The sequence below is a fragment of the Oncorhynchus keta genome, chromosome 18 (genome assembly GCF_023373465.1).
Source record: "Oncorhynchus keta strain PuntledgeMale-10-30-2019 chromosome 18, Oket_V2, whole genome shotgun sequence".
Lineage (NCBI taxonomy): Eukaryota > Metazoa > Chordata > Actinopteri > Salmoniformes > Salmonidae > Oncorhynchus > Oncorhynchus keta.
Window position 1 is genome coordinate 13332988 of NC_068438.1, and position 21409 is coordinate 13354396.

Below are 21409 nucleotides of genomic sequence, written 5' to 3' on the forward strand. Positions count from 1 at the left end.
TACTTCAACAAATGCGTTCAAAACAAAATGGCCGCACACACAATCCCACTTTCAAATCTCTCATAGGATAAGCTTCTATACAAACTAAGCAAATTACAGATACAAATCTGTTCATGATGTATTAGGTGACAGGTTTGGGGATTCCTTCCCTTGAAGTGAATTTTCCATTGCAACAGGTCTAATAATCCCCCACATAGGCACGTGCTAGTAACACAAACACACATCAACAGAGACAGATGAAAAGAGAGAACTGAACTCTACCAGCAAGCACTTCTGCTTATTTATGTTGCCTTATTTCTCGCTGTGTCAGATATCCGTCTCTTTTTCTCTCATCCGACACACAAACCAAACACACAGTCTGCTCAGTCAGGTTCTCTAATCAATGCAACTGAGAATCCTGAAATGAATTTAACTGATGCTCTTATCCAAAGCCACTTACAGTGCACTGCACAGCCTACACAGATCATCTATACAACACTGCCATAAGAAACAGCCTAAACACCAGCAAGAACACAGGAGCACTGACTCAGAGAGACAGGGCCATTAGCCTTCAATAGGAAGGTTCATTTTACTACAGTATGCAACGTGTGGAACCGGATGCTTTGCTCACAGAACAAAACGCTGTCACGAGACTGGCCTATCACTGTAAGCCTACCATATTGCTCAACTTTTGCAATTGTGCTCTGGTCATAACCCCACACAGGAGTCGCATGGAACACATGCCTATCTGACCTTCTACTGAAGACGTTTCCAACATCAACAGATGCTTACCATCGAGGCCAGGGGAGGACAAGCAGGACCGTGCAGTGAGACTGAGTAGGTTTATGTAAATAGGATAGATCCTACCATATTCTATGAGTCCCCTATAAAAGAAAAAAATGAAACTAGGCATATATTAAACTAGGACTAATCACTCTACCATCTATATCAACAGTTACAAGCCTAGTGTCTTCAATGAGGACCGAATCTTACATTTTCCAATAATCATTCATCCAGATTAAATCATTTGTTATTATGAACTTTAGGTGAAGAATCTTTCCACAAAAAGGCCATTCCTTTTTTCTAAATCCAGACAATGCTCAATTTCACAGTGACCCTTCAGTTGTGGAAATTGAAACAGTTCACCCAACAGACAACCTTTTGACTTGAATGTGACACTTCTGTAATGTTCACTCAATTCATCCAGCTGAAATCTATTTCAAACTCAATGAAAATGTAGCAGTCGAACACAGGAGTGGAATGCTCTAGCGTAGCCTAGTCGCTCTGGAAAGCGACAGTAGGCCCAGGTGGAATAGATGTCTTACATGCTGACCAGACCACGTGCATGCGTTATTTTTCCCCCCCCCCACACCAGATGCAATCACAACACGCAGATTGAAATATCAAAACAAACTCAGAACCAATTATATTAATTTGGGGACAGGTCAAAAAGCATTAAACATTTATGGAAATGTAGCTAGTTAGCTTGCTGTTGCTAGCTCATTTGTCCTGGGATATAAACATTGGGTTGTTATTTTTCTTGAAATGCCACAACCTACCGGAGTTTAACCTATGTTAAGCTTTCAATCATCCACATGAGTATATGCTCCTAAAAACCAATGAGGAGATGGGAGAGGCGGGACTTGCAGCGCGTCGAGCGTCACAAATAGAACCAAGTTCTATTTTAGCGCCTGGCTACGCAGACGCTCGCGAGCATTGTGGGTGCAATGATTGAATAACCTGTATGTGTAAATGTATTTTGCTACGCTGGCACAAGTGACGCGTCTGGTCGGGTCAGCATATTATGCATCACTAGGTAACCTAGTTAGCTCGGGCTGGACAATATGGACAAAATATCATATCACAATATTTTTCACGTATGGCGGTATTTGAGGGTATTTTAATTTTTCGGAATATTAAAAGATCTTAATAGGCTTTATGAGTAATGCATGACACTAGAAAGGCCACACACAAGGGATTTTATTGGTCTTTCTCGGTTCTGATGGTTTTATACTCAACCAAATTAGGACAAAAGTGACAGTGATGTAGTCCAATTTGTAGAACTTTGCATTTATTTAGCACTGTATCAAAATACCTTAATTAGATGGTATTGTAAAAATGTGGATCCATACCAGTATACCGGTCTTTGCAATATATTGCCCAGCCCCACACAGCCCACACTCAGACCTGGAGACACACAGGTAAAGTGACACCAGAATGCAGCAGTTACGTAACAGAGCAGGGAGCTGTGTGCAAATGTTCTTGAAGCAATTTACATAGACTCCTGTCCTGACAGCTTTCCAACTAAACCAGTTCAACACAACCAAAGCTAGCCTGATACTTAGGCTTACTTGGTCATATAAATGGGAGTAAATCAAGTTAATTTCTACTAGACGATAGTCATCTTTAACAAGATGAGCAGGTCAACTATAGCCCACCATTGTACAAGGTACTGTTCAATGCAAATCAATAGACTGAACAATCCTATGTGACCTGCATATCTTCAATGGGATTCCAGGAGTCCTTTTCATGTAGACATCCAAATCATGAATCCATCAATCCAAGGCCACACAATGGCTTTGTTCTGTGCCACCAAGAAAAACCTGTTAATTCATTCAGACCTGCATGTGGTTACATTATAGAGGCTGGTGAATTATTTGCAAAGGGGACAAACTATTGACAGGTCAATAAAACAAAACATTTATATGCTAAATGTATGACTAAAAGTTTGTTCACAATATTGAACGTTCTCTGTATATATGAAAGCTGAGCTGGATAAGAAATGTATAAAGGGAAGTAAAGGTACTGATCAAAACAACAGAAACGGGGGCCTACATGGTCTCCATTCATGGGACTGGCTGGGCAACTGGAGAGTGAGAGTAATGGTCCCTCTACCAGATGGTGCTGATAGAAGCGAGAGAAGAGGGGCATACAGAGGATGTCACAATGCAGGGGGGTGCGAAACTGTACCCGCCCGAAGACAGCATTAGTCGCCTGACTCAAAACGACTTGGATCCCTGGGACGTGCTGGAGCGGGAGGTGCGAAGCGACTGCGATTATGCAAATCTCAAATCTGGATGACTAATGTGTGCCACCATGTGTGTTGTTAGGTTCATTATTCAAGTTATGATGATAGGGAGATAATATGCCTTTGAATAAGCATCATTAGCCTGCCCTACATACCAAATTCCTTTGCTTTACAGACATGGATTTACATTGATTAGGCTTACATAGATTGATGTACAAGGATATAGGTAGATGTCTCACATAAGGGCACAACAAAGTGAAACCCCACCTGGAGTTAACATCATGTCATCTTCTGGTCAGTAGTCTATTTACTGTGTAGGCCTATTATCTATTCTAGCAGAAAAACTAATGTGGGTATTGAAAATTGTGGTTGAATCAACTGAGCCAAATATGCTACTCTCAGCCCTGTTCAAGAAATTCCGCATTTTAGGCCAACAGCCTCACAGGTCTGATTTGTTGTTGACAATGATTTACCAAAATCTTAAAAACATGTTGAAGCCCCATCCCACCCTACTTTACACACATCCTGATACACTACGTCACCCTTCATACAACGCGTTTTCACTCTCCCACACACCCCCAGGCTGTCCCAGGCTGTCTCAGGCTGTCCCACACACTCCCAGGCTGTCCCAGGGAACGAGACCGAGGAAGACGATACAATCTAAAATCATTTTCATCCCTGGCCTGCAACATTTCTGTCACATAAAGGACCACCAACATGTGTTTTTTGTTAAACGGCCAGTGCAGCATACCAAATGTTTTTCCTGTGTAATGTATATACCCACACTATGAGGTTGGAATAACACTGTGAATCTGTGAAAATGATAATGCCCTTTTAGCGTAAGAGCTGTTTGAAACGTCTGTCTAAAATTTCAGCCTGTTTTGCTGGGATCAAGTGTTGGCCTGCCTGGTGACATCACCATGTGGTAAACTAGTTAATAGATGAGTTAATCATATGAAAGAGAGTTCCAAACCACTCTGCCAATAAGAGCTAGTTTTCAGTTATCCCTTCCCCACAAACCACTCACAGACAGTTCTATCAAAATTCATGAATGAGAAATTGCTCTTTGCTAAGAAGCTATTTGTGTTTCTTTTTGACTATTGTAATTCAAAACAATCACAGTAAGGTACTTAATTTTTACCCAAAAAATGATTTGATATGGAGATTAAAAACATCTGCATTGAAACTTTAAGATGTTCATTTGGGGATAGAATAGTATAGTATTGTCTCAGTGCAGAAACATTTTGACCATATCAAAAACATTAGGTGTGATGAGAGGAGTCTGCTCATTTGATTATCTGTGCTGTAAAGGTAATCCAGTTTAACAGTGTGGCATCACTACAGACCCAGGTTCGATCCCAAGCTGTATCGCAGCGGGCCGCGACCGTGAGACCCATGAGGCGGCGCACAATCGGACCAGCGTCGTCTGGGTTTGGGGATGGTTTGGCCGGCCGGGATTTTCTTGTCCCATCGTGCTGTAGTGACTCCTTGTGGCAGGCCAAGCACCTGAAAGCTGACCTCGATCGCCAGCTGGACGGTGTTTCCTCCAAAACATTAGTGTGGCTGACTTCCTGGTTAAGCTTGCAGTATATCAAGAAGCAGTGTGGCTTGGCAGGGTTGTGTTTTGGGGGACGCATGGCTCTCGACCTTCGCCTCTCCTGAGTCTGTAGGGGAGTTGCGGCGATGGGACAAGACTGTAACTACCACTTGGATATCACGAAATTGGGGAGAAAAAGGGGTAAACGTAAAAAAATATATATATAAAAAAATAATAAATAGTTTAGCAGTGTCACAATGACAATATTTAAGTCAAATCAAATAAAAGATTATTGTCACATGCGCCAAATACAACAGGTGTAGACTTAACTGTGAAAGGTTTGCTACCAAGCCCTTCCCAATGATGCAGAACTAAAAAATATAAGACAAATAAAAATATTAACACAAGAGGAATAAAATACACAAGAATGGAGGATTATACAGGGAGTAGCAAGACCAGATCAATGTGCAGGGGTACGAGGTATTTGAGCTAGATATGCACATGAAGGCAGGGTAAAGTGACGAGGCATCAGGATAAATAATAATAAAAGTAAAATAAAGAACAGAGTAGCAGCAGCAAATGATGAGTCTAAAAGTGCCTGTATGTATGTGTGTGTGTGTGTGTGTGTGTGTGTGTGTGTGTGTGTGTGTGTGTGCGTGCGTGCGTGCGTGCGTGCGTGCGTGTGTGTTTAGCAGTCTTATGGCTTTTCAGCAGTCTTATGGCTTGGGGCTAGATGCAGTCTCGGAGCCTGTTGTTCTGAGAGCCAATGCTCTGGTACCATTTGCCGGCTGGTTGCAGAGTAAATCGTCTATGGCTTGGATGGCTGGGACACCGCCTGATATAAAGGTCATGGATGGCAAGGAGCTCTGCTCCAGTGATGTATTGGACTGTCCGCACCACCATCTGTAGCACTTTGTGGTCAAGGGTGGTTCATTTTCTATACCAAGCTGTGATGCAGTGAGGCAAAGATGCTCTCGATGGTGCAGCTGTAGGGATCCGAGGATCCATGCGAAATCTTTTTAGCCTCCTGAGGGGGGAAAGGCGCTGTAGTGCCCTCTTCACAACTGTGGGTGTGTGTGTTCCCTGTCAAGTCCTTAGTGATGTGGACACCAAGGAACTTGAAGCTCTCGACCCGCTTCACTACAGCCCCGTCGATGAGGATGGGGGTGTGCGCTCCCCTCTTTCTCCTGTAGTCCATGATTAGCTCCTTGGTCTGACGTTGAGGGAGAGGTTGTTGTCATGGCAGAGGTGTTGTTGCCTACCCTCACCACCTGGGGCCTTCCCGTCAGGAAGTCCATGATCTAGTTAAAGAGGAAGGTGTTCAGTCCCTGGGTCCCCAGCTTTGTGATGAGCTTGGAGGGGACCCACGGTGTTGAATACTGAGCTGTAGTCTATCAACAGCATTCTCACATAGTTATTTCCCCTCTTGTCCAGGTGGGAGAGGGCAGTGTGAAGTGTAATTGAGATTGCGTCATCTGAGGATCTGTTGGGGCGCTATGCGAATTGGGAGTGGGTCGGTGTCTGGGATGAGACAGACCCTATTCTTCTCTGATATATCCACCTATATAATAATGCTTTTGTCGGGGCCTCCTGGGTGGTGCAGTGGTCTAGGGCACTGGGTCTGGGTTCGTGCCCAGGCTCTGTCGCAGCGGCCGCGACTGGGAGGTCCGTGGGACGACGCACAATTGGCCTAGCGTCGTGTTAGGTAGGGTTTGGCCGGTAGGGATATCCTTGTCTCATCGCGCACCAGTGACTCCTGTGGTGGGCCGGGTGCAGTGCACGCTAACCAGGTTGGTGCGGCTGGCATTGGTGCGGCTGGCTTCCGGGTTGGCTGCGCGCTGTGTTAAAGAAGCAGTGCGGCTTGGTTGGGTTGTGTTTCGGAGGACGCATGGCTTTCAACCTTCGTCTCTTCCGAGCTCGTATGGGAGTTGTAGCGATGAGACAAGATAGTAATTACTAACAATTGGATACCATGATAAGGGGGTAAATTTAAAAAATAATAGTAATAATGCTTTTGTCTGGGATGATGGTCTTGATGTGTGTCATGACCAGCCTTTAAAAGTAATATAGGCAGGTTAGGCAGGTTACCTTGGAGTTCTTGGGAACAGTGACAATGGTGGTCAGATTGAAACATGTTGGGATTACAGACTACAGACAAGGTTAGATTGAAAATGTCCTTGAAGACACTTGCCAACTGGTCTGCGCATGCTTTGAGAAAACGCCCTGTTATTCCATCTGGCCCAGCAGCCTTGCGAGTGTTAACCTGTTTAAAAGTTTTACTCACATCCTCCAGGGAGAGCGAGATCACACAGTCATTCGGAACAACATAGGCTTTCACACAATACTCTGTTTTGTATTCCTTGAAGTGAGCATAAAGTGGTTGTAATTAAGAGAATCATGGTATCAAATATTTACTCTCGTATTGTCACTTGATGTGAATGGAAGTCCTTCTGGAAGTCTGTCCTTTCTGAAAAGGACAACAAGCATGACCTGCTTCATGAATGTCTCGAAGATTTCTATGCCTTTTCTTTACATATATATTTGAGAAAAACAATGTAAGCTCAGGCCATCTATTGTGTAGTACCATAATATTATCCTAATATAGCCCTACAGCCCACCAATCAACAAACATCTTGCCATGCCCTAATACTATGGATGGGTGGGCACAGCATGGTGAGACAGACCCTATCCCCCTCTGTATATCCACCTGTCAATGATGCTTTGTTAACTAATTCAACTCAAATGCATTTTTGTTGTGAATATATCTGCCTTTTAGGGTGTCACTATTGTTTGCCACTCCTTCCAGGAAGGACCAAGTCAGTGCCCTGATAATGTGAGACCTGCTTAGATATAGGATTTGAATGGTTATTTATTGTAGCAGAGGGTGATCAACAAATAAAAGCAACAACAATCAGCAGACAATAGAACGTAATATGTTATGTGGGCGTGGCCTAATAGAATTGTCTATTTAGCTATTGTTCGTCTACGTAAATAAAGAAATAAACTGGGGCCTGTCCAATGTTTTGATCAAAATACTGGGTGGATTGTCACACTTCTTCTGAGTGTCTGGCCGAGGATCACTGTCAATAAACAGATAAAACTGCCTAGCTTCAAATGCCAGTCATCCGTACAGGAGGTCTGTGCAAAACGGGTGAGCTACTTGTCCCTTTAAGCTCTGTTATTCTACAATGATACTGTACTGAGCAGACTAGACTCAAGCCAAACATCCCCTTCATGATTGATGGGAATTAGAAGAGGTAAAGAGCTTTTCGATGGCGATTAACAAAATGTCCTCTTTTCAGCATTCCTTTAAAAAAAATGTGTGAAACATAGACATTGAAACCAAAGTGACATATGTGCCTGAGAGACTGTATACAAACCTGCCACTGCATTAGCTCGGCCACATTTGTTTCACATTGAATTGACATATTATTACATACTGGTATGACAGTGTTACAGTTGTATCATTATTGATTTCCAGATTTTATAGGGACAGAATGTGCTCTCTCAAAATGATGTATTATGGGTTATTCTGTTCACTTGAACAAAATGTACAGAGTGAATTAATGATGGTTTTAACAGCAGTGCAAATAGGCTACAGAAAGCCTTCCCCCATCAATCAATAATGATTGTATCGGCTTTATGCATCTTCCTGTCGTTTTTTAATACGTTAACTTGTCACCTTGCTTGATTCTATGCCACTGTTTCCATTTATAGGGTGTAATTCACATGACTGTCTGACATAAACAAAAGCTTATATAAGACAGTAAAATGTATTAAATACTTACGAGGTCCGATTTCCGATCGTTCCCAGGTAGTGCTGCACGAGAAGTCATTGTCCCTGAGGTATCCTTTCTATCAGACTAAATGCCAACTTGGTTTGTATGTAGGTATGTACAGGATTAACGTTGTATTCTACCGAGGATAACAGTCGACATTGGCCGCTCCACCGCCTAGCCAGTGTTCAAAGGCAATAGACGCCAATCCTACCGGCAACCCCAGGTTCGAGAGCAGTGAGACAGAATTTTATCCTCAAACAATACTCATTTTTATTGTAAAAGGGCAGCACCGAACACGAAATTATACAGACAATTGTCTAGAAAACGGTCTGAATAGCCTACTTACTAGGCTATCCACTTCATGTTTGGCTGATTCTTCATGTGAAGAAAGGCATCAATGCTGTGCTTCATTATGGAAATAAAATGAAACCAAAATGGGTTTATTCTAACTATCGCACCATTACTATACTAAAAATATGTTTTAGAAAGCAATTATGTGTGGTCCAGTGATGCCTGTGGGTGTATGTCCGGAACACAGAAGTTTGTTATATCCAATAAAAACAATTGGCAAAACTAAAAACATAGGTCAGGTAGTCTGCGCGTACCACGACCATGGGGGGATGTCTGTCGTTGAGAAATATGTATTTTTTTGGGGGGTGCCAAATGATGCTCGCAAAACCAACCACTCCCAAGGCAAAACACTGAACGACTTAAGACTAATTGTCAACCAGCATTTCATAGTTGATTATTTAATAATTAACCGTCAACAGAAACAATACAACGACATGACAATTGCGGATAAAGCATCGGCGAATATACAGTTACCCCCTTTCTCTTTCTGTTCGCGATGGACCACTTCCGAAAAAGTAGCCGTCGAATAATAATCAACGTTCGAAAAATTATTTATCTTGGATTCTTGCAGATATCCTTCATTACTATCAGTTGTAACATTTGCCTACATAAAAAGACATTCCCAAACTGTGTGATAAGAGCAAGAAGGAAGAACGTCAAGCAAAATAATAGGCAGGGCTGCGTCGGAGGCTCAGTAACACACCCTTCCCCCATGTTCTTAAAGAGACAATTTCCCCATTCATTCATCGGTAGAACAGCAGTTACCAGCACAAACCACACGCCAACCACGTTGGCAAGCAATACTCTGTACAGTAATGTCATCACTTGACACTGCAGACAGCATCTTTTGGGCATTTGACAACAGGGGTGACAGCGCCCTATCTAAAATAGACACACTTAAACAAAGCAACAAACAACTACTGTACTTGTATTTAATTTCCCCTCCACTTGTAATTTCTATTGTTGTGAGAACAAACCATCTGTTCTCTGGTGTATAGCATTTCTATGTTTTAATCTAGCTATATTATCCACGTCTATTTATAGATCATACCATGTGGGTGATGACAGCAGAAGCACACCACCAAAGACTATAGTCTCACCTGTACAAATCGGACACGAGAGGGTCGGGCCCATGAACACCTCATTCTGCTGTGGTCCCCGGGATCTTGCTATTTTGTTATTGAGATAGGCATATAGTGGATGTTGGTTTAGCGCTTTTCTTGGTTTCACATGGGTGATAGAGCAGTGTGAGAGCACATAAGAGCAGTGTGAGAAAGTGAGCCACTATTGAAAAGTTCCACGCGTCAGACTCTCTCTAATCAGCGTCTAGTCCCGAAGCATCATTAGGCAGTCATTTGGGACCAAATCATTTGGAAACCGCTTTATGTGGAATTTTCAATAGTCCTAATGGGGTATGTGTAAAGGCAGGTGAAGTGTGGGTGTCAGTTGGTGCTGCTCTTTCCACAGTGTGTACCACAGAGAGAGCCTGGACATGATTGTAAGTGATGTGTGCACACGGAGTAGGTCAGGGTGATCGACCAGGGCCCAGCCCACCACTGCATCCCTGGTTGACCCTGAGGAACTAAACACACACCACCTCCAGTCAGGTCCACTGTCCAACAGAGCCTCCACTGTCTGACTCAAGACTCTTGGCAGATCTGATTTGATATAGCTTCATGAATTAATAGTATTAGTACTGTATTAATAACCCATTAGTAGCCCATTCATTCCAAACATGTTACCTTATAACTTCAGCTGAGAGAGTGTTGAGCCCTTTTAACTATTTGACTTCTACGTTATAATTAAAAAAACAAGCCCACTCAATGTAGGCCTATAATAACATGGCAACATGAACGGTCCACTGTTATCCAAACTCCAAAATGCTTTACATATCCTCGGACACTGGTTGTTTCTGCGCTGACACCACTGGAGAAGAGTTACAAAGTACTGTAACTTCTCTCTATTCCAGTTGACCTACTATATTTCAGACCAAGTCATCTCAACGTTCTAATTACAATTGTTGGTAGGCAGCACCACAGCCAACCCCCCACTGCATTCATCTCTAATCTGGCAGAGATTATGACGTCTGGAGGCACACTGGAGGCCATGCTCTGCCCTTAATCAAGAGTCTGTCCAACCCTGGCCCTGATGCCCAGGATGTTGTTGTTAAAAGTTTAGAAATAACTATTTGTGAACAGAATCATTATTATATTTGATGAGCCTTGACTGTAATTCAAAAATGATTGAACATGTTGTCCAACTGTTTATTTGAATACAAATTGATAAAGGAACCAAATAGATAGAAATATAGGCCATTGATTGTATACATCATGGTTTTCAAGAGTATATCAGCAACAAAATAATGCATTGGGTAAATTACCATTGAAATAGGTAAGATTGGCATTTTTAGGAATTATGTTTCTAAATATCTCATGTATAGATCATACTTTTGCTTGTTATGTTGATATTGTTTGTTGATTGACATTTTTAGATACATCATGTTGGTGAGAAGTTGCAATGTCATCCTGTTTTCTTTCTGTGCTGTGTTGCAATTCTGTATGTTGTAGAGGGCCACCTAGTGGAGTAGTAGCCTCATCATGGCCGGAGGCATCCTTATAACTGTTGTGATGGCGTCATCTTGTGGTTATCAATGATTATTTTACTTGTGGTGGCAGTGTTTTATTGTATCATCAGCAAAACCCCATTTTATCCATAGAGTTGTGACATGATGATTGCCTGCAGCTTTCTTAGTCATGTGCTAGTCATGCCTGTTAAGGACATTCTCACTTTCATCTAGCATAAAGGTACTTGCCATGCTTCTAGGCTCTGAGATATATGCTTGGTGATTGAAACTAACAAACTCAGCAAAAAAAGAAACGGCCCTTTTTCAGGACCCTGTCTTTCAAAGTTAATTCGTAAAAATACAAATAACTTCACAGATCTTCATTGTAAAGGATTTAAACACTGTTTCCCATGCTTGTTCAATGAACCATAAACAATTAATGAACATGCACTTGTGGAACGGTCGTTAAGACACTAACAGCTTACAGACGGTAGGCAATTAAGGTCCCAGTTATGAAATCTTAGGACTAAAGAGGCCTTTCTACTGACTCTGAAAAACACCAAAAGAAAGATGCCCGGGGTCCCTGCTCATCTGCCTTACGCATGCTGCAATGAGGCATGAGGACTGCAGATGTGGCCAGGGCAATAGAGGGCAATGTCCGTACTGTTTAACAAAACCTGCACAGGATTGGTTCATCCAAACATCACACCTGTGGGACAGGTACAGGATGGCAACAACAACTGCCCGAGATATACCAGGAACGCACAATCACTCCATCAGCGATCAGACTGTCCGCAATAGGCTGAGAGAGGCTGGACTGAGGGCTTGTAGGTCTGTTGTAAGGCAGGTCCTCACCAGACATCACCGGCAACAACGTCGCCTATGGGCACAAACCTACCGTCGCTGGACCAGAGAGGGCTGGCAAAAAGTGCTCTTCACTGACGAGTCGCGGTTTTGTCTCACCAGGGGTGATGGTCCGATTCACGTTTATCGTCGAAGGAATGAGCGTTAGACCGAGGTCTGTACTCTGGAGCGGGATCGATTTGGAGGTGGAGGGTCCGTCATGGTCTGGGGCGGTGTGTCACAGCATCATCGGACTGAGCTTATTGTCATTGTAGGCAATCTCAATGCTGTTCGTTACAGGGAAGACATCCTCCTCCCTCATGTGGTACCCTTCCTGCAGGCTCATCCTGACATGACCCTCCAGCATGACAATTCCACCAGCCATACTGCTCATTCTGTGCGTGATTTCCTGCAAGACAGGAATGTCAGTGTTCTGTCATGGCCAGCAAAGAGCCCGGATCTCAATCCCATTGAGCACGTCTGGAACCTGTTGGACCAGAGAGTGAGGGCTAGGGCCATTCCCCCCGGAAATGTTCGGGAACTTGCAGGTGCCTTGGTGGAAGTGTGGGGTAACATCTCACAGCAAGAACTGGCAAATCTGGTGTAGTCCATGAGGAGAAGATGCACTGCAGTATTTAATGCAGCTGGTGACCACACCAGATATGGACTGTTACTTTTGATTTTGACGCCCCCTTTGTTCAGGGACACATTATTCAATTTCTGTTAGTCACATGTCTGTTGAACTTGTTCAGTTTATGTCTCAGCTGTTGAATTGTATGTTCATACAAATATTTACACATGTTAAGTTTCCTGAAAATAAACACAGTTGACAGTGAGAGGACGTTTATTTTTTGCTGAGTTTACATTATAGAAGTAAATAGAAAGTGAACCAGCTAAACAGACCATTGCGTCTCTCTCTCTCTCTCTCTCTCTCTCTCTCTCTCTCTCTCTCTCTCTCTCTCTCTCTCTCTCTCTCTCTCTCTCTCTCTCTCTCTCTCTCTCTCTCTCTCTCTCTCTCTCTCTCTCTCTCTCCACAGTACATTACTATGTAATAATAAGGTTACAAATACTATATTTCCCATCAAAATGTGTGTGCCTTTTGCATTTTCTACACGATCAAGCACAGCAAGATAGTATCAGTGTGCTTTACCCTAGACACAGCCTCGACTGATTGCAGTGCGGTCACAGATGAAGCTTTGAAGTGGTTTCTATCATTTTCTTGGTACTGACATGCATCTGTCACATTTAGACACATGCTTAGCTTTCTGTGGTAATCAAATGTGAGACTGATCTGATGTCACAGACAGGGTCTCTAAACTGCAGAAATTGTGCTGACCTATTAGGAAGTTTCCGACACTTCGTAAAAACCTCACCTTTAAAATGAAGAATTAATCTCTGTGCCTTTCACAATTTATGACTCACAGCTATCAGATGCAGCACTAATCTCTCCTCCTCAAAGGTAAGTTGATTTATGACTAGTGAATACCATTTTTGGTCAAATATTTTCATGCAACAGTGTGTTTTCAAAGTCAGAATGCATGCACATTTACACTTTTGTCATTGCTAAAACTTCTTAAAGGGGCAATCTGCCTCGCTTGATGCATTTTAGACTTTAAAGTTAATGATTTTTGAAGAATATAACTTATCGATGCCTCATTAGCTTAGTTCAACTGTCGTACCCCATCAGAACCAAAAACATGTACTCTTTTGTTAGTAAACATCGTAATTGTAAACAAACAATGTATAGCCTCAAAACATGGTTTACGCCATTGTTTCCCTTGTATCCATAGCTCTCCCCATGAATTTGAGAGTATTACATTTTTGCAGCCCAAGCTTTTTACCAAAACAGTGGTGTGGGGATGCTTTGTTATTGTTTGAACTGCAGGTTGCCCCTTAAATCTCAATAAAAGTTTTAATGATGAAAGGGAATCTACTGGAAAGACAGAGCAATCCGTTGGGTCCCATTTTATAGTAAGTGACAGGGAAAGTATATATGCATTAAGTTGGCAAGCACAGTGTAATTATAATGTACTCATTGCTACACAGTGCTGACATGTTTATAGACAAACTCCACTATGTATTTATTTGGAGACTGAAAACCTTTAATTTAGCTCATACGCCAGCATTTTGGATTTGTGATCAAATGTTTTCTTTCTGTACTGCAAATGCATCCAACAGGTTTGTAGAGTCGCAAGTTTTTCACGTAATTAACAAGACATTGAGACATTGTACTGGATATCCAAAGAAAGGAACAATGAAATGGCATAGATTACATTGAAACTGTTGAGCAGGATGTTTACCGTAAGCAGGAATTATGGTTCAACAGAAGTTTCATATATTTGTTTCACATCTCATGTTGGCCCGCTTTCCTTTCCTTCCCACATCAGCACTTTCCTGGCGATGTTGGGGATTTTAAGCACGGTCATCATGGCCCTCATCTCAGTCGCTGCTACCTGCCCTGCCTCACCATGTGAATGTCTGGACAACGTCACAGTCAGCTGCCCGGACAAGAGGCTGAAGAAATTCCCTAACCTCCCCGATGGTATTGAGGAGCTTTATATGGCCCACAACCTGATCCAGACATTCCCCACCAGTGGACTGGAGCAGCTGCAGTTCCTGGATCTCACCAAAAACCGCCTCAATGTCTCCTTGACCTTCAACTTCATCTGGCCCAACATGAGCAGCCTGGTCAAGCTGTTTCTCAGGGGTAATTGCCTGGGTTCACTGGGCCCTGGGCAGCTCAAAGGCCTCTCAGCGCTCACCTTCCTGGACCTCAGTGAGAACCACATGGAGGCCCTGCACCCAGGAACTCTCCAAGGCCTTGGTCAATTGAAGACGCTCATTCTCACACTGAACCAGATCAACAGCCTGCAGTATGGGGCACTGAGTGGAGCCCCTGCACTCACTGACCTTCACCTGAGCAGCAACAGTATTGTGGAGTTTGAAGAAGGGGTGTTTGAGAACTCCTCCAAGTTGGTAAAGCTGATTTTGTCCAAGAACAACTTGGTTAGCATTGGGAATGGCACATTCAGGGGAGCAGTTAACCTGAGCCATCTGGACCTCAGTGGAAACAAGTTTGATTTTGTGCCCATTGCTGCCCTGAGGGATGTGTCACAGCTGCACAGCTTGTACCTCCAGAAGAACAGCATCACCTTCATACCAGAAGATGCTTTCTCTGAGCTCAGCCATCTAAGGATTTTGGTTTTGAATAATAACGGCCTGAGCAGAATAGCTGAGGACTCATTGAGCGGTCTATTCCATCTCGGTCAATTGGATCTGAGCTACAATAACCTCAAATCCCTCCCCTCTGAAGTTTTTCAATATCTAGGCAGACTGGAGCTCCTGGATCTCTACCATAACAACCTGACATACCTTCCAGAGGACCTGTTTCACAACCTAACTGGGCTGAGAGAGCTGCAGCTTGACAGCAACAAGATCTCATCCATTCCACCAGGGCTCTTTCACATGATGTCTAAGCTAAGGGAACTCCAGCTGGCCAACAATCAGATATCTGACCTCCACAAAGCCTTGTTCTCCAGCTTGAGGAGCCTACGGAAACTCTACCTGGACAACAACGTACTAAGCAAGATTCCCAGAGGCCTATTCCACAAGACCAAGAGTCTCAGGGAGCTACAGTTAGACAATAACCACCTCAGGTCTCTCGCTAGGTCCATCTTCCATGGTTTGACAAAACTCCACTTCCTGAAGCTCTTCAACAACCGTCTCACAGCAATTCACCCTGAGCAGTTTTCTACCCTTGGTGAACTGAGAGAGCTCCTGTTGAATGAAAACCTGATTGAAGATCTTCCAAAAGGCTTATTTTCTAAGCTTCGAAGCCTCAAGATTCTGGATTTGAACAACAACCGCCTCACAGCACTGGCTTCTACAGACTTTGATGGGTTAGGTGCCCTAAAGGAGCTTAATCTCAGCTTCAACCAGCTTCATGATCTCCCATATGCCACCTTCTACTCCCTGGATGATTTACGTAGACTCCTTCTCCAGAACAACCGCTTGGTGTCCTTGCACCCTCAAGTTTTCTCCCCCCTGGTCGACTTACAGGAGATTGACTTGGACAACAACCAGATCAAACTGCTACACCCTGACGTGTTTCAAGGCCTTCACCACCTCCAGAAACTGCACCTGAAATCAAACCGCCTCAGTACTCTTGTGAATGGGACACTGGAGCCTCTGGAGAGCCTGAAGATCCTCCACCTGGAGGGGAACCCCTGGGACTGCTCTTGCAGATCACCCATTCTGTACATCAATAACTGGATTATCAACAATACCCAGAAGCTACAGGACAAACCCATGTGTTCCTCAATCAACCGACCCATTTCACAGCCTGCAAATCTATTAAAACCCTGTGTGAGCATTGCATGCTGCCCCAGAAGCAAATTTCCCCTAGAGATGCTGACAGTGCTTACAGCTTGGCTTCTAGGTATTGGTTTTCTGTGACTTCCTTTTGCGGTTTCTTTCCTGTTTTCAGATGGTTATGTTTATTGCTTTCATGCAACTGTCTATTGCAAATGCATTGTTAAGAATCTAAGTTGATGTAGTGTAAAGATTAAAATACCATGGAATTGTGTATTTAAATAAAAAAAGAAACGTCCTCTCACTGTCAACTGCTTTTATTTTCAGCAAGTTTAACGTGTGTAAATATTTGTATGAACATAACAAGATTCAACAACTGAGACATAAACTGAACAAGTTCCACCGACATGTGACTAACAGAAATGTAATATTGTGTCTTTGAACAAAGGGGGGTTCAAAATAAATCAAAAGTAACAGTCAGTATCTGGTGTGGCCACCAGCTGCATTAAGTACTGCAGTGCATCTCCTCCTCATGGACTGCACCAGATTTGCCAGTTCTTTCTGTGAGATGTTACCCCACTCTTCCACCAAGGCACCTGCAAGTTCCCGAACATTTCTGGGGGAATGGTCCTAGCCCTCACCCTCCGATCCAACAGGTCCCAGACGGGCTCAATGGGATTGAGATCCGGGATCGTCGCTGGCCATGGCGGAACACTGACATTCCTGTCTTGCAGGAAATCACTCACAGAATGAGCAGTATGGCTGGTGGCATTGTCATGCTGGAGGGTCATGTCAGGATGAGCCTGCAGGAAGGGTACCACATGAGGGAGGAGGATGTCTACCTGTAACACACAGTGTTGAGACTGCCTGCAATGACAACAAGCTCAGTCCGATGATGCTGTGACACACCGCCCCAGACCATGACACCCCAGACCTCCACCTCCACCTCCAAATCGATCCCACTCCAGAGTACAGGCCTCGGTGTAACGCTCATTCCTTCGACGATAACCGCGAATCCAACCATCACCCCTGGTGAGACAAAATCGTGACTCATCAGTGAAGAGCACTTTTTGCCAGTCCTGTCTGGTCCAGCGACGGTGGGTTTGTGCCCATAGGTGACGCTGTTGCCGGTGATGTCTGGTGAGGACCTGCCTTACAACAGGCCTACAAGCCCTCAGTCCAGCCTCTCCTAGTCTATTGCAGACAGTCTGAGCACTGATGGAGGGATTGTGCGTTACTGGTGTAACTCGGGCAGTTGTTGTTGCCATCCTGTAGCTGTCCTGCAGGTGTGATGTTTGGATGTATCGATCCTGTGCAGATGTTGTTAGTTACACGTGGTCTGCCACTGCGAGGACGATCAGCTATCCATCACATCTCCCTGTAGCGCTGTCTTAGGCGTCTCACAGTACGGACATTGCAATTTATTGCCCTGGCCACATCTGCAGTCCTCATGTCTCATTGCAGCAAGCCTAAGGCACGTTCACGCAGATGAGCAGGGACCCTGGGCATCTTTCTTTTGGTGTTTTTCAGAGTCAGTAGAAAGGCCTCTTTAGTCCTAAGATTTCATAACTGGGACCTTAATTGCCTACCAACTGTAAGTTGTTAGGATCTTAACGACCGTTCCACAGGTGCATGTTCATTAATTGTTTATGGTTCATTGAACAAGCATGGGAAACAGTGTTTAAACCCTTTACAATGAAGATCTGTGAAGTTATTTGGATTTTTACGAATTATCTTTGAAAGACAGGGTCCTGAAAAAGGGACGTTTCTTTTTTTTGCTGAGTTTATTTAGTTTTTCTTTGAAATAAAAGTAACCATTTCATTGAATTTCTTGAAATGTTATAATATCTGCCATAATTTGGGATCATGATGTGAATTAAACTGAAATGAGTGCTGTTCAGAGTTAATAAACTTAAGGCATTTATTGTATAATGTATGACTAATTGCCCATGCATGGATACAAAACATACATACATACTCTCTCCAACTTGAGACATGCAGTCGCACTCAGAGATACACCTGCTCGTGCTTCTAAATGCCACTAGACATCACTGCGTTCCCACTGTGCAGAGTCAAAGATACATTCGCCTACAAGTGCTGAGGGGCATTATTGCTGAGCATTCGTGAGTGAGCCTTGAGTCAAACTTTTATGAGGTTGAATGTGATTAACCCTAAATTGAAAGAAATTAAGGAAACTGTGGAACATGGGGTCAGGTCAGGCACCCTAAGCAGAACACAGCAGAACACATGAGGTTTGGTCCCTCACCTCCTGCACTGGATTCTAGGTGGGGTGCTGCTGTAGAGTGGCTGGGTGGCTAGAAAGTGGCCCTTAATCTAAATGACAAATGATCTGCTATTAAGTACATTGAGTATGTCAGAGAACTTTGGGGAAAATACCCAAAGGTCTTTGGTCTTGGTGAGTTTGGTCTGTAAACAGAAATTCTGCCATGCCCAATTTGACTGACAGGCAGCAAATGTAGACTTTTGATTTTCAGGAAGGAGGATTGGAGGGAAGGATGATCCTAGATGGGTGCAAGGCAGACCACCATAACCACATATTAAATTAATTAATCAATGTAAAGTGTGCAACAATATTGTCACGCCTTGGTCTTAGTATTTTGTGTTTTCTTTATATATTTGGTCAGGCCAGGGTGTGACATGGGTTATTGTGGTGTGTTTTTTGTCTTGGGGTTTTGTGGGGCTTCGACGTAGTCTATGGCCGCCTGAGGCGGTTCTCAATCAGAGTCAGGTGATTCTCGTTGTCTCTGATTGGGAACCATATTTAGGCCATATTCTGTGAGTGTTTTGGTGGGTGATTGTTCCTGTCTCTGTGTAGTTGTTCACCAGACAGGCTGTATAGGTTTTCACGTTCCGTTTGTTGTTTTGTAATCTTTATAGTTATTTCATGTATCGCTATTCTTCATTAAAGAACATGAGTAACCACCACGCTGCATTTTGGTCCGCTTCTCCTTCGACAGACGGACGCCGTTACAAATATCATTATGGAAATCATTAACTGATTACCCTATAAGGATTTGCATATTTGCACACTTACCATAGCAATTTAAGTACCCAAGTTAACATGACATGAATTAGGTTACCAGTGGAAACAGGTTAGATTATGTGCCCCTTGCTGCCCTCAAGGATGTGTCACTGCACCCCTTTTCCAGAACAACCGCTTGGTGGCTTTGCACCCTCAAGTCTTCGCCCCCCTGGCTGACTTACAGGAGCTTGACTTGGACAACAACCAGATCAAACTGCTACACCCTAACATGTTTCAAGGCCTTCACCACCTCCAGAAACTGCACCTGAAATCAAACCGCCTCAGTACTCTTGTGAATGGGACACTGGAGCCTCTGGAGAGCCTGAAGATTCTCCACCTGGAGGGGAACCCCTGGGACTGCCCTTGCAGATCAGCCATTTCTGTACAGTGGCAAGAAAAAGTATGTGAACCCTTTGGAATTACCTGGATGTCTACATAAATTGGTCATCAAATTTGATCTGATCTTCATCTAAATCACAACAACAGACAAACATAGTGTGCTTAAACTAATAACACGCAAAGTATTGTATTTTTCTTGTCTATATTGAATACATAATTTAAACATTTACAATATAGGTTGGGGAAAGTATGTGAACCCCTAGGCTAATGACTTCTCCAAAAGCTAATTGGAGTTAGGAGTCAGCTAATCTGGAGTCCAATCAATGAGACTAGATTGGAGATGTTGGTTAGAGCTGCCTTGCTCTATAAAAAACACTAACAAAATTTGAGTTTGATATTCACAAGAAGCATTTCTCAGAAGACCTAAGATCAAGAATTGTTGACTTGCATAAAGCTGGAAAGGGTTTACAAAAGTATCTCTAAAAGCCTTGATATTATTATTTTATTTTATATTATTGATGTTCATCAGTCCACGGTAAGACAAATTGTCTATAAATGGAGAAAGTTCAGCACTGTTGCTACTTTCCCTAGGAGTGGCCGTCCTGCAAAGATGACTGCAAGAGCAAAGCGCAGAATGTTAAAGGAGGTTAAGAAGAATCCTAGAGTCTCAGCTAAAGACTTACAGAAATCTCTGGAAGATGCTAACATCTCTGTTGACGAGTCTACAATACATACAGCACTAAACAAGAATGGTGTTCATTGGAGAACACCACGGAAGAAGCCACTGCTGTCCAAAAAAACCCATTGCTGCACATCTGAAGTTTGCAAAAGTGCATCTGGATGTTTCACAGCGCTACTGGCAAAATATTCTGTGGAGACATGATATTACTGTTGAGTTGTTTGGAAGGAACACACAACACTATGTGTGGAGAAAAAAAGGCACAGCACTTCAACATCAAAACCTCATCCCAACTGTGAAGTAAGGTGGAGGGAGCATCGTGATTTTGGGCTGCTTTGCTGCATCAAGGCCTGGACAGCTTGCTATCATTGATGGAAAAATTAATTCCCAAGTTTATCAAGACATTTTGCAAGAGAATGTTAGGCTGTCTGCCAATTGAAGCTTAACAAAAGTTGGGTGATGCAACAGGACAATGACCCAAAACACAGAAGTAAATCAACAACAGAATGGCTTCAACAGAAGAAAATACACCTTCTGGAGTGGCCCAGTCAGAGTCCTGGCCTCAACCCGATGGAGATGCTGTGGCATGACCTCAAGAGAGCAATTCACACCAGAAATCCCAAGAATATTGCTGAGCTGAAACAGTTTTGTAAAGTGGAATGGTCCAAAATTCCTCCTGACCGTTGTGCAGGTCTGATCCGCAACTACAGAAAACGTTTGTTTGAGGTTATTGCTGCCAAAGGAGGGCCAACCAGTTATTAAAGGGTTTCACATATTTTTCCCACCCTGCACTGTGAATGTTTACATGGTGTCTTCAATAAAGACATGAAAACGTATATTTGTTTGTGTGTTATTAGTTTAAGCAGACTGTGTTTGTCTATTGTTGTGACCTAGATGAAGATCAGATCAAATTTTATGACCAAATTATGCAGAAATCCAGGTACTTCCAAAGGATTC

At 43.3% G+C, this 21409-nt stretch overlaps 2 protein-coding genes across 5 annotated transcripts in view; one reads left to right on the forward strand and one right to left on the reverse strand.

The window, feature by feature from the left end:
• LOC118397310 (MAP/microtubule affinity-regulating kinase 4-like) overlaps window positions 1-9377 on the reverse strand; it is a 55721-nt gene extending 46344 nt beyond the window's left edge. Inside the window, exons 1-2 of one of the 4 annotated variants that reach the window (XM_035791942.2) lie at window positions 8670-9375; window positions 8333-8530 (exon numbers count right to left, since the gene is read on the reverse strand). In XM_035791942.2, coding sequence (XP_035647835.1) covers window positions 8333-8380 — 48 coding nt within the window. In that variant the 5' untranslated portion in view covers window positions 8381-8530; window positions 8670-9375. Of the gene's footprint in view, window positions 1-8332 lie in introns of all 4 variants that reach the window. The other 3 variants (XM_052467430.1, XM_035791943.2, XM_035791944.2) reach the window with 3 other exon arrangements.
• Window positions 9378-13338: 3961 nt separating this feature from the next.
• LOC118397317 (insulin-like growth factor-binding protein complex acid labile subunit) lies at window positions 13339-16689 on the forward strand. Its single transcript, XM_035791962.2, has 2 exons — window positions 13339-13539; window positions 14468-16689. Exon 2 carries the CDS (start codon window positions 14481-14483, stop codon window positions 16533-16535), a length of 2055 nt encoding a protein of 684 aa, XP_035647855.1. The 5' UTR covers window positions 13339-13539; window positions 14468-14480; the 3' UTR covers window positions 16536-16689.
• The last annotated feature ends 4720 nt before the right edge of the window (window positions 16690-21409 follow it).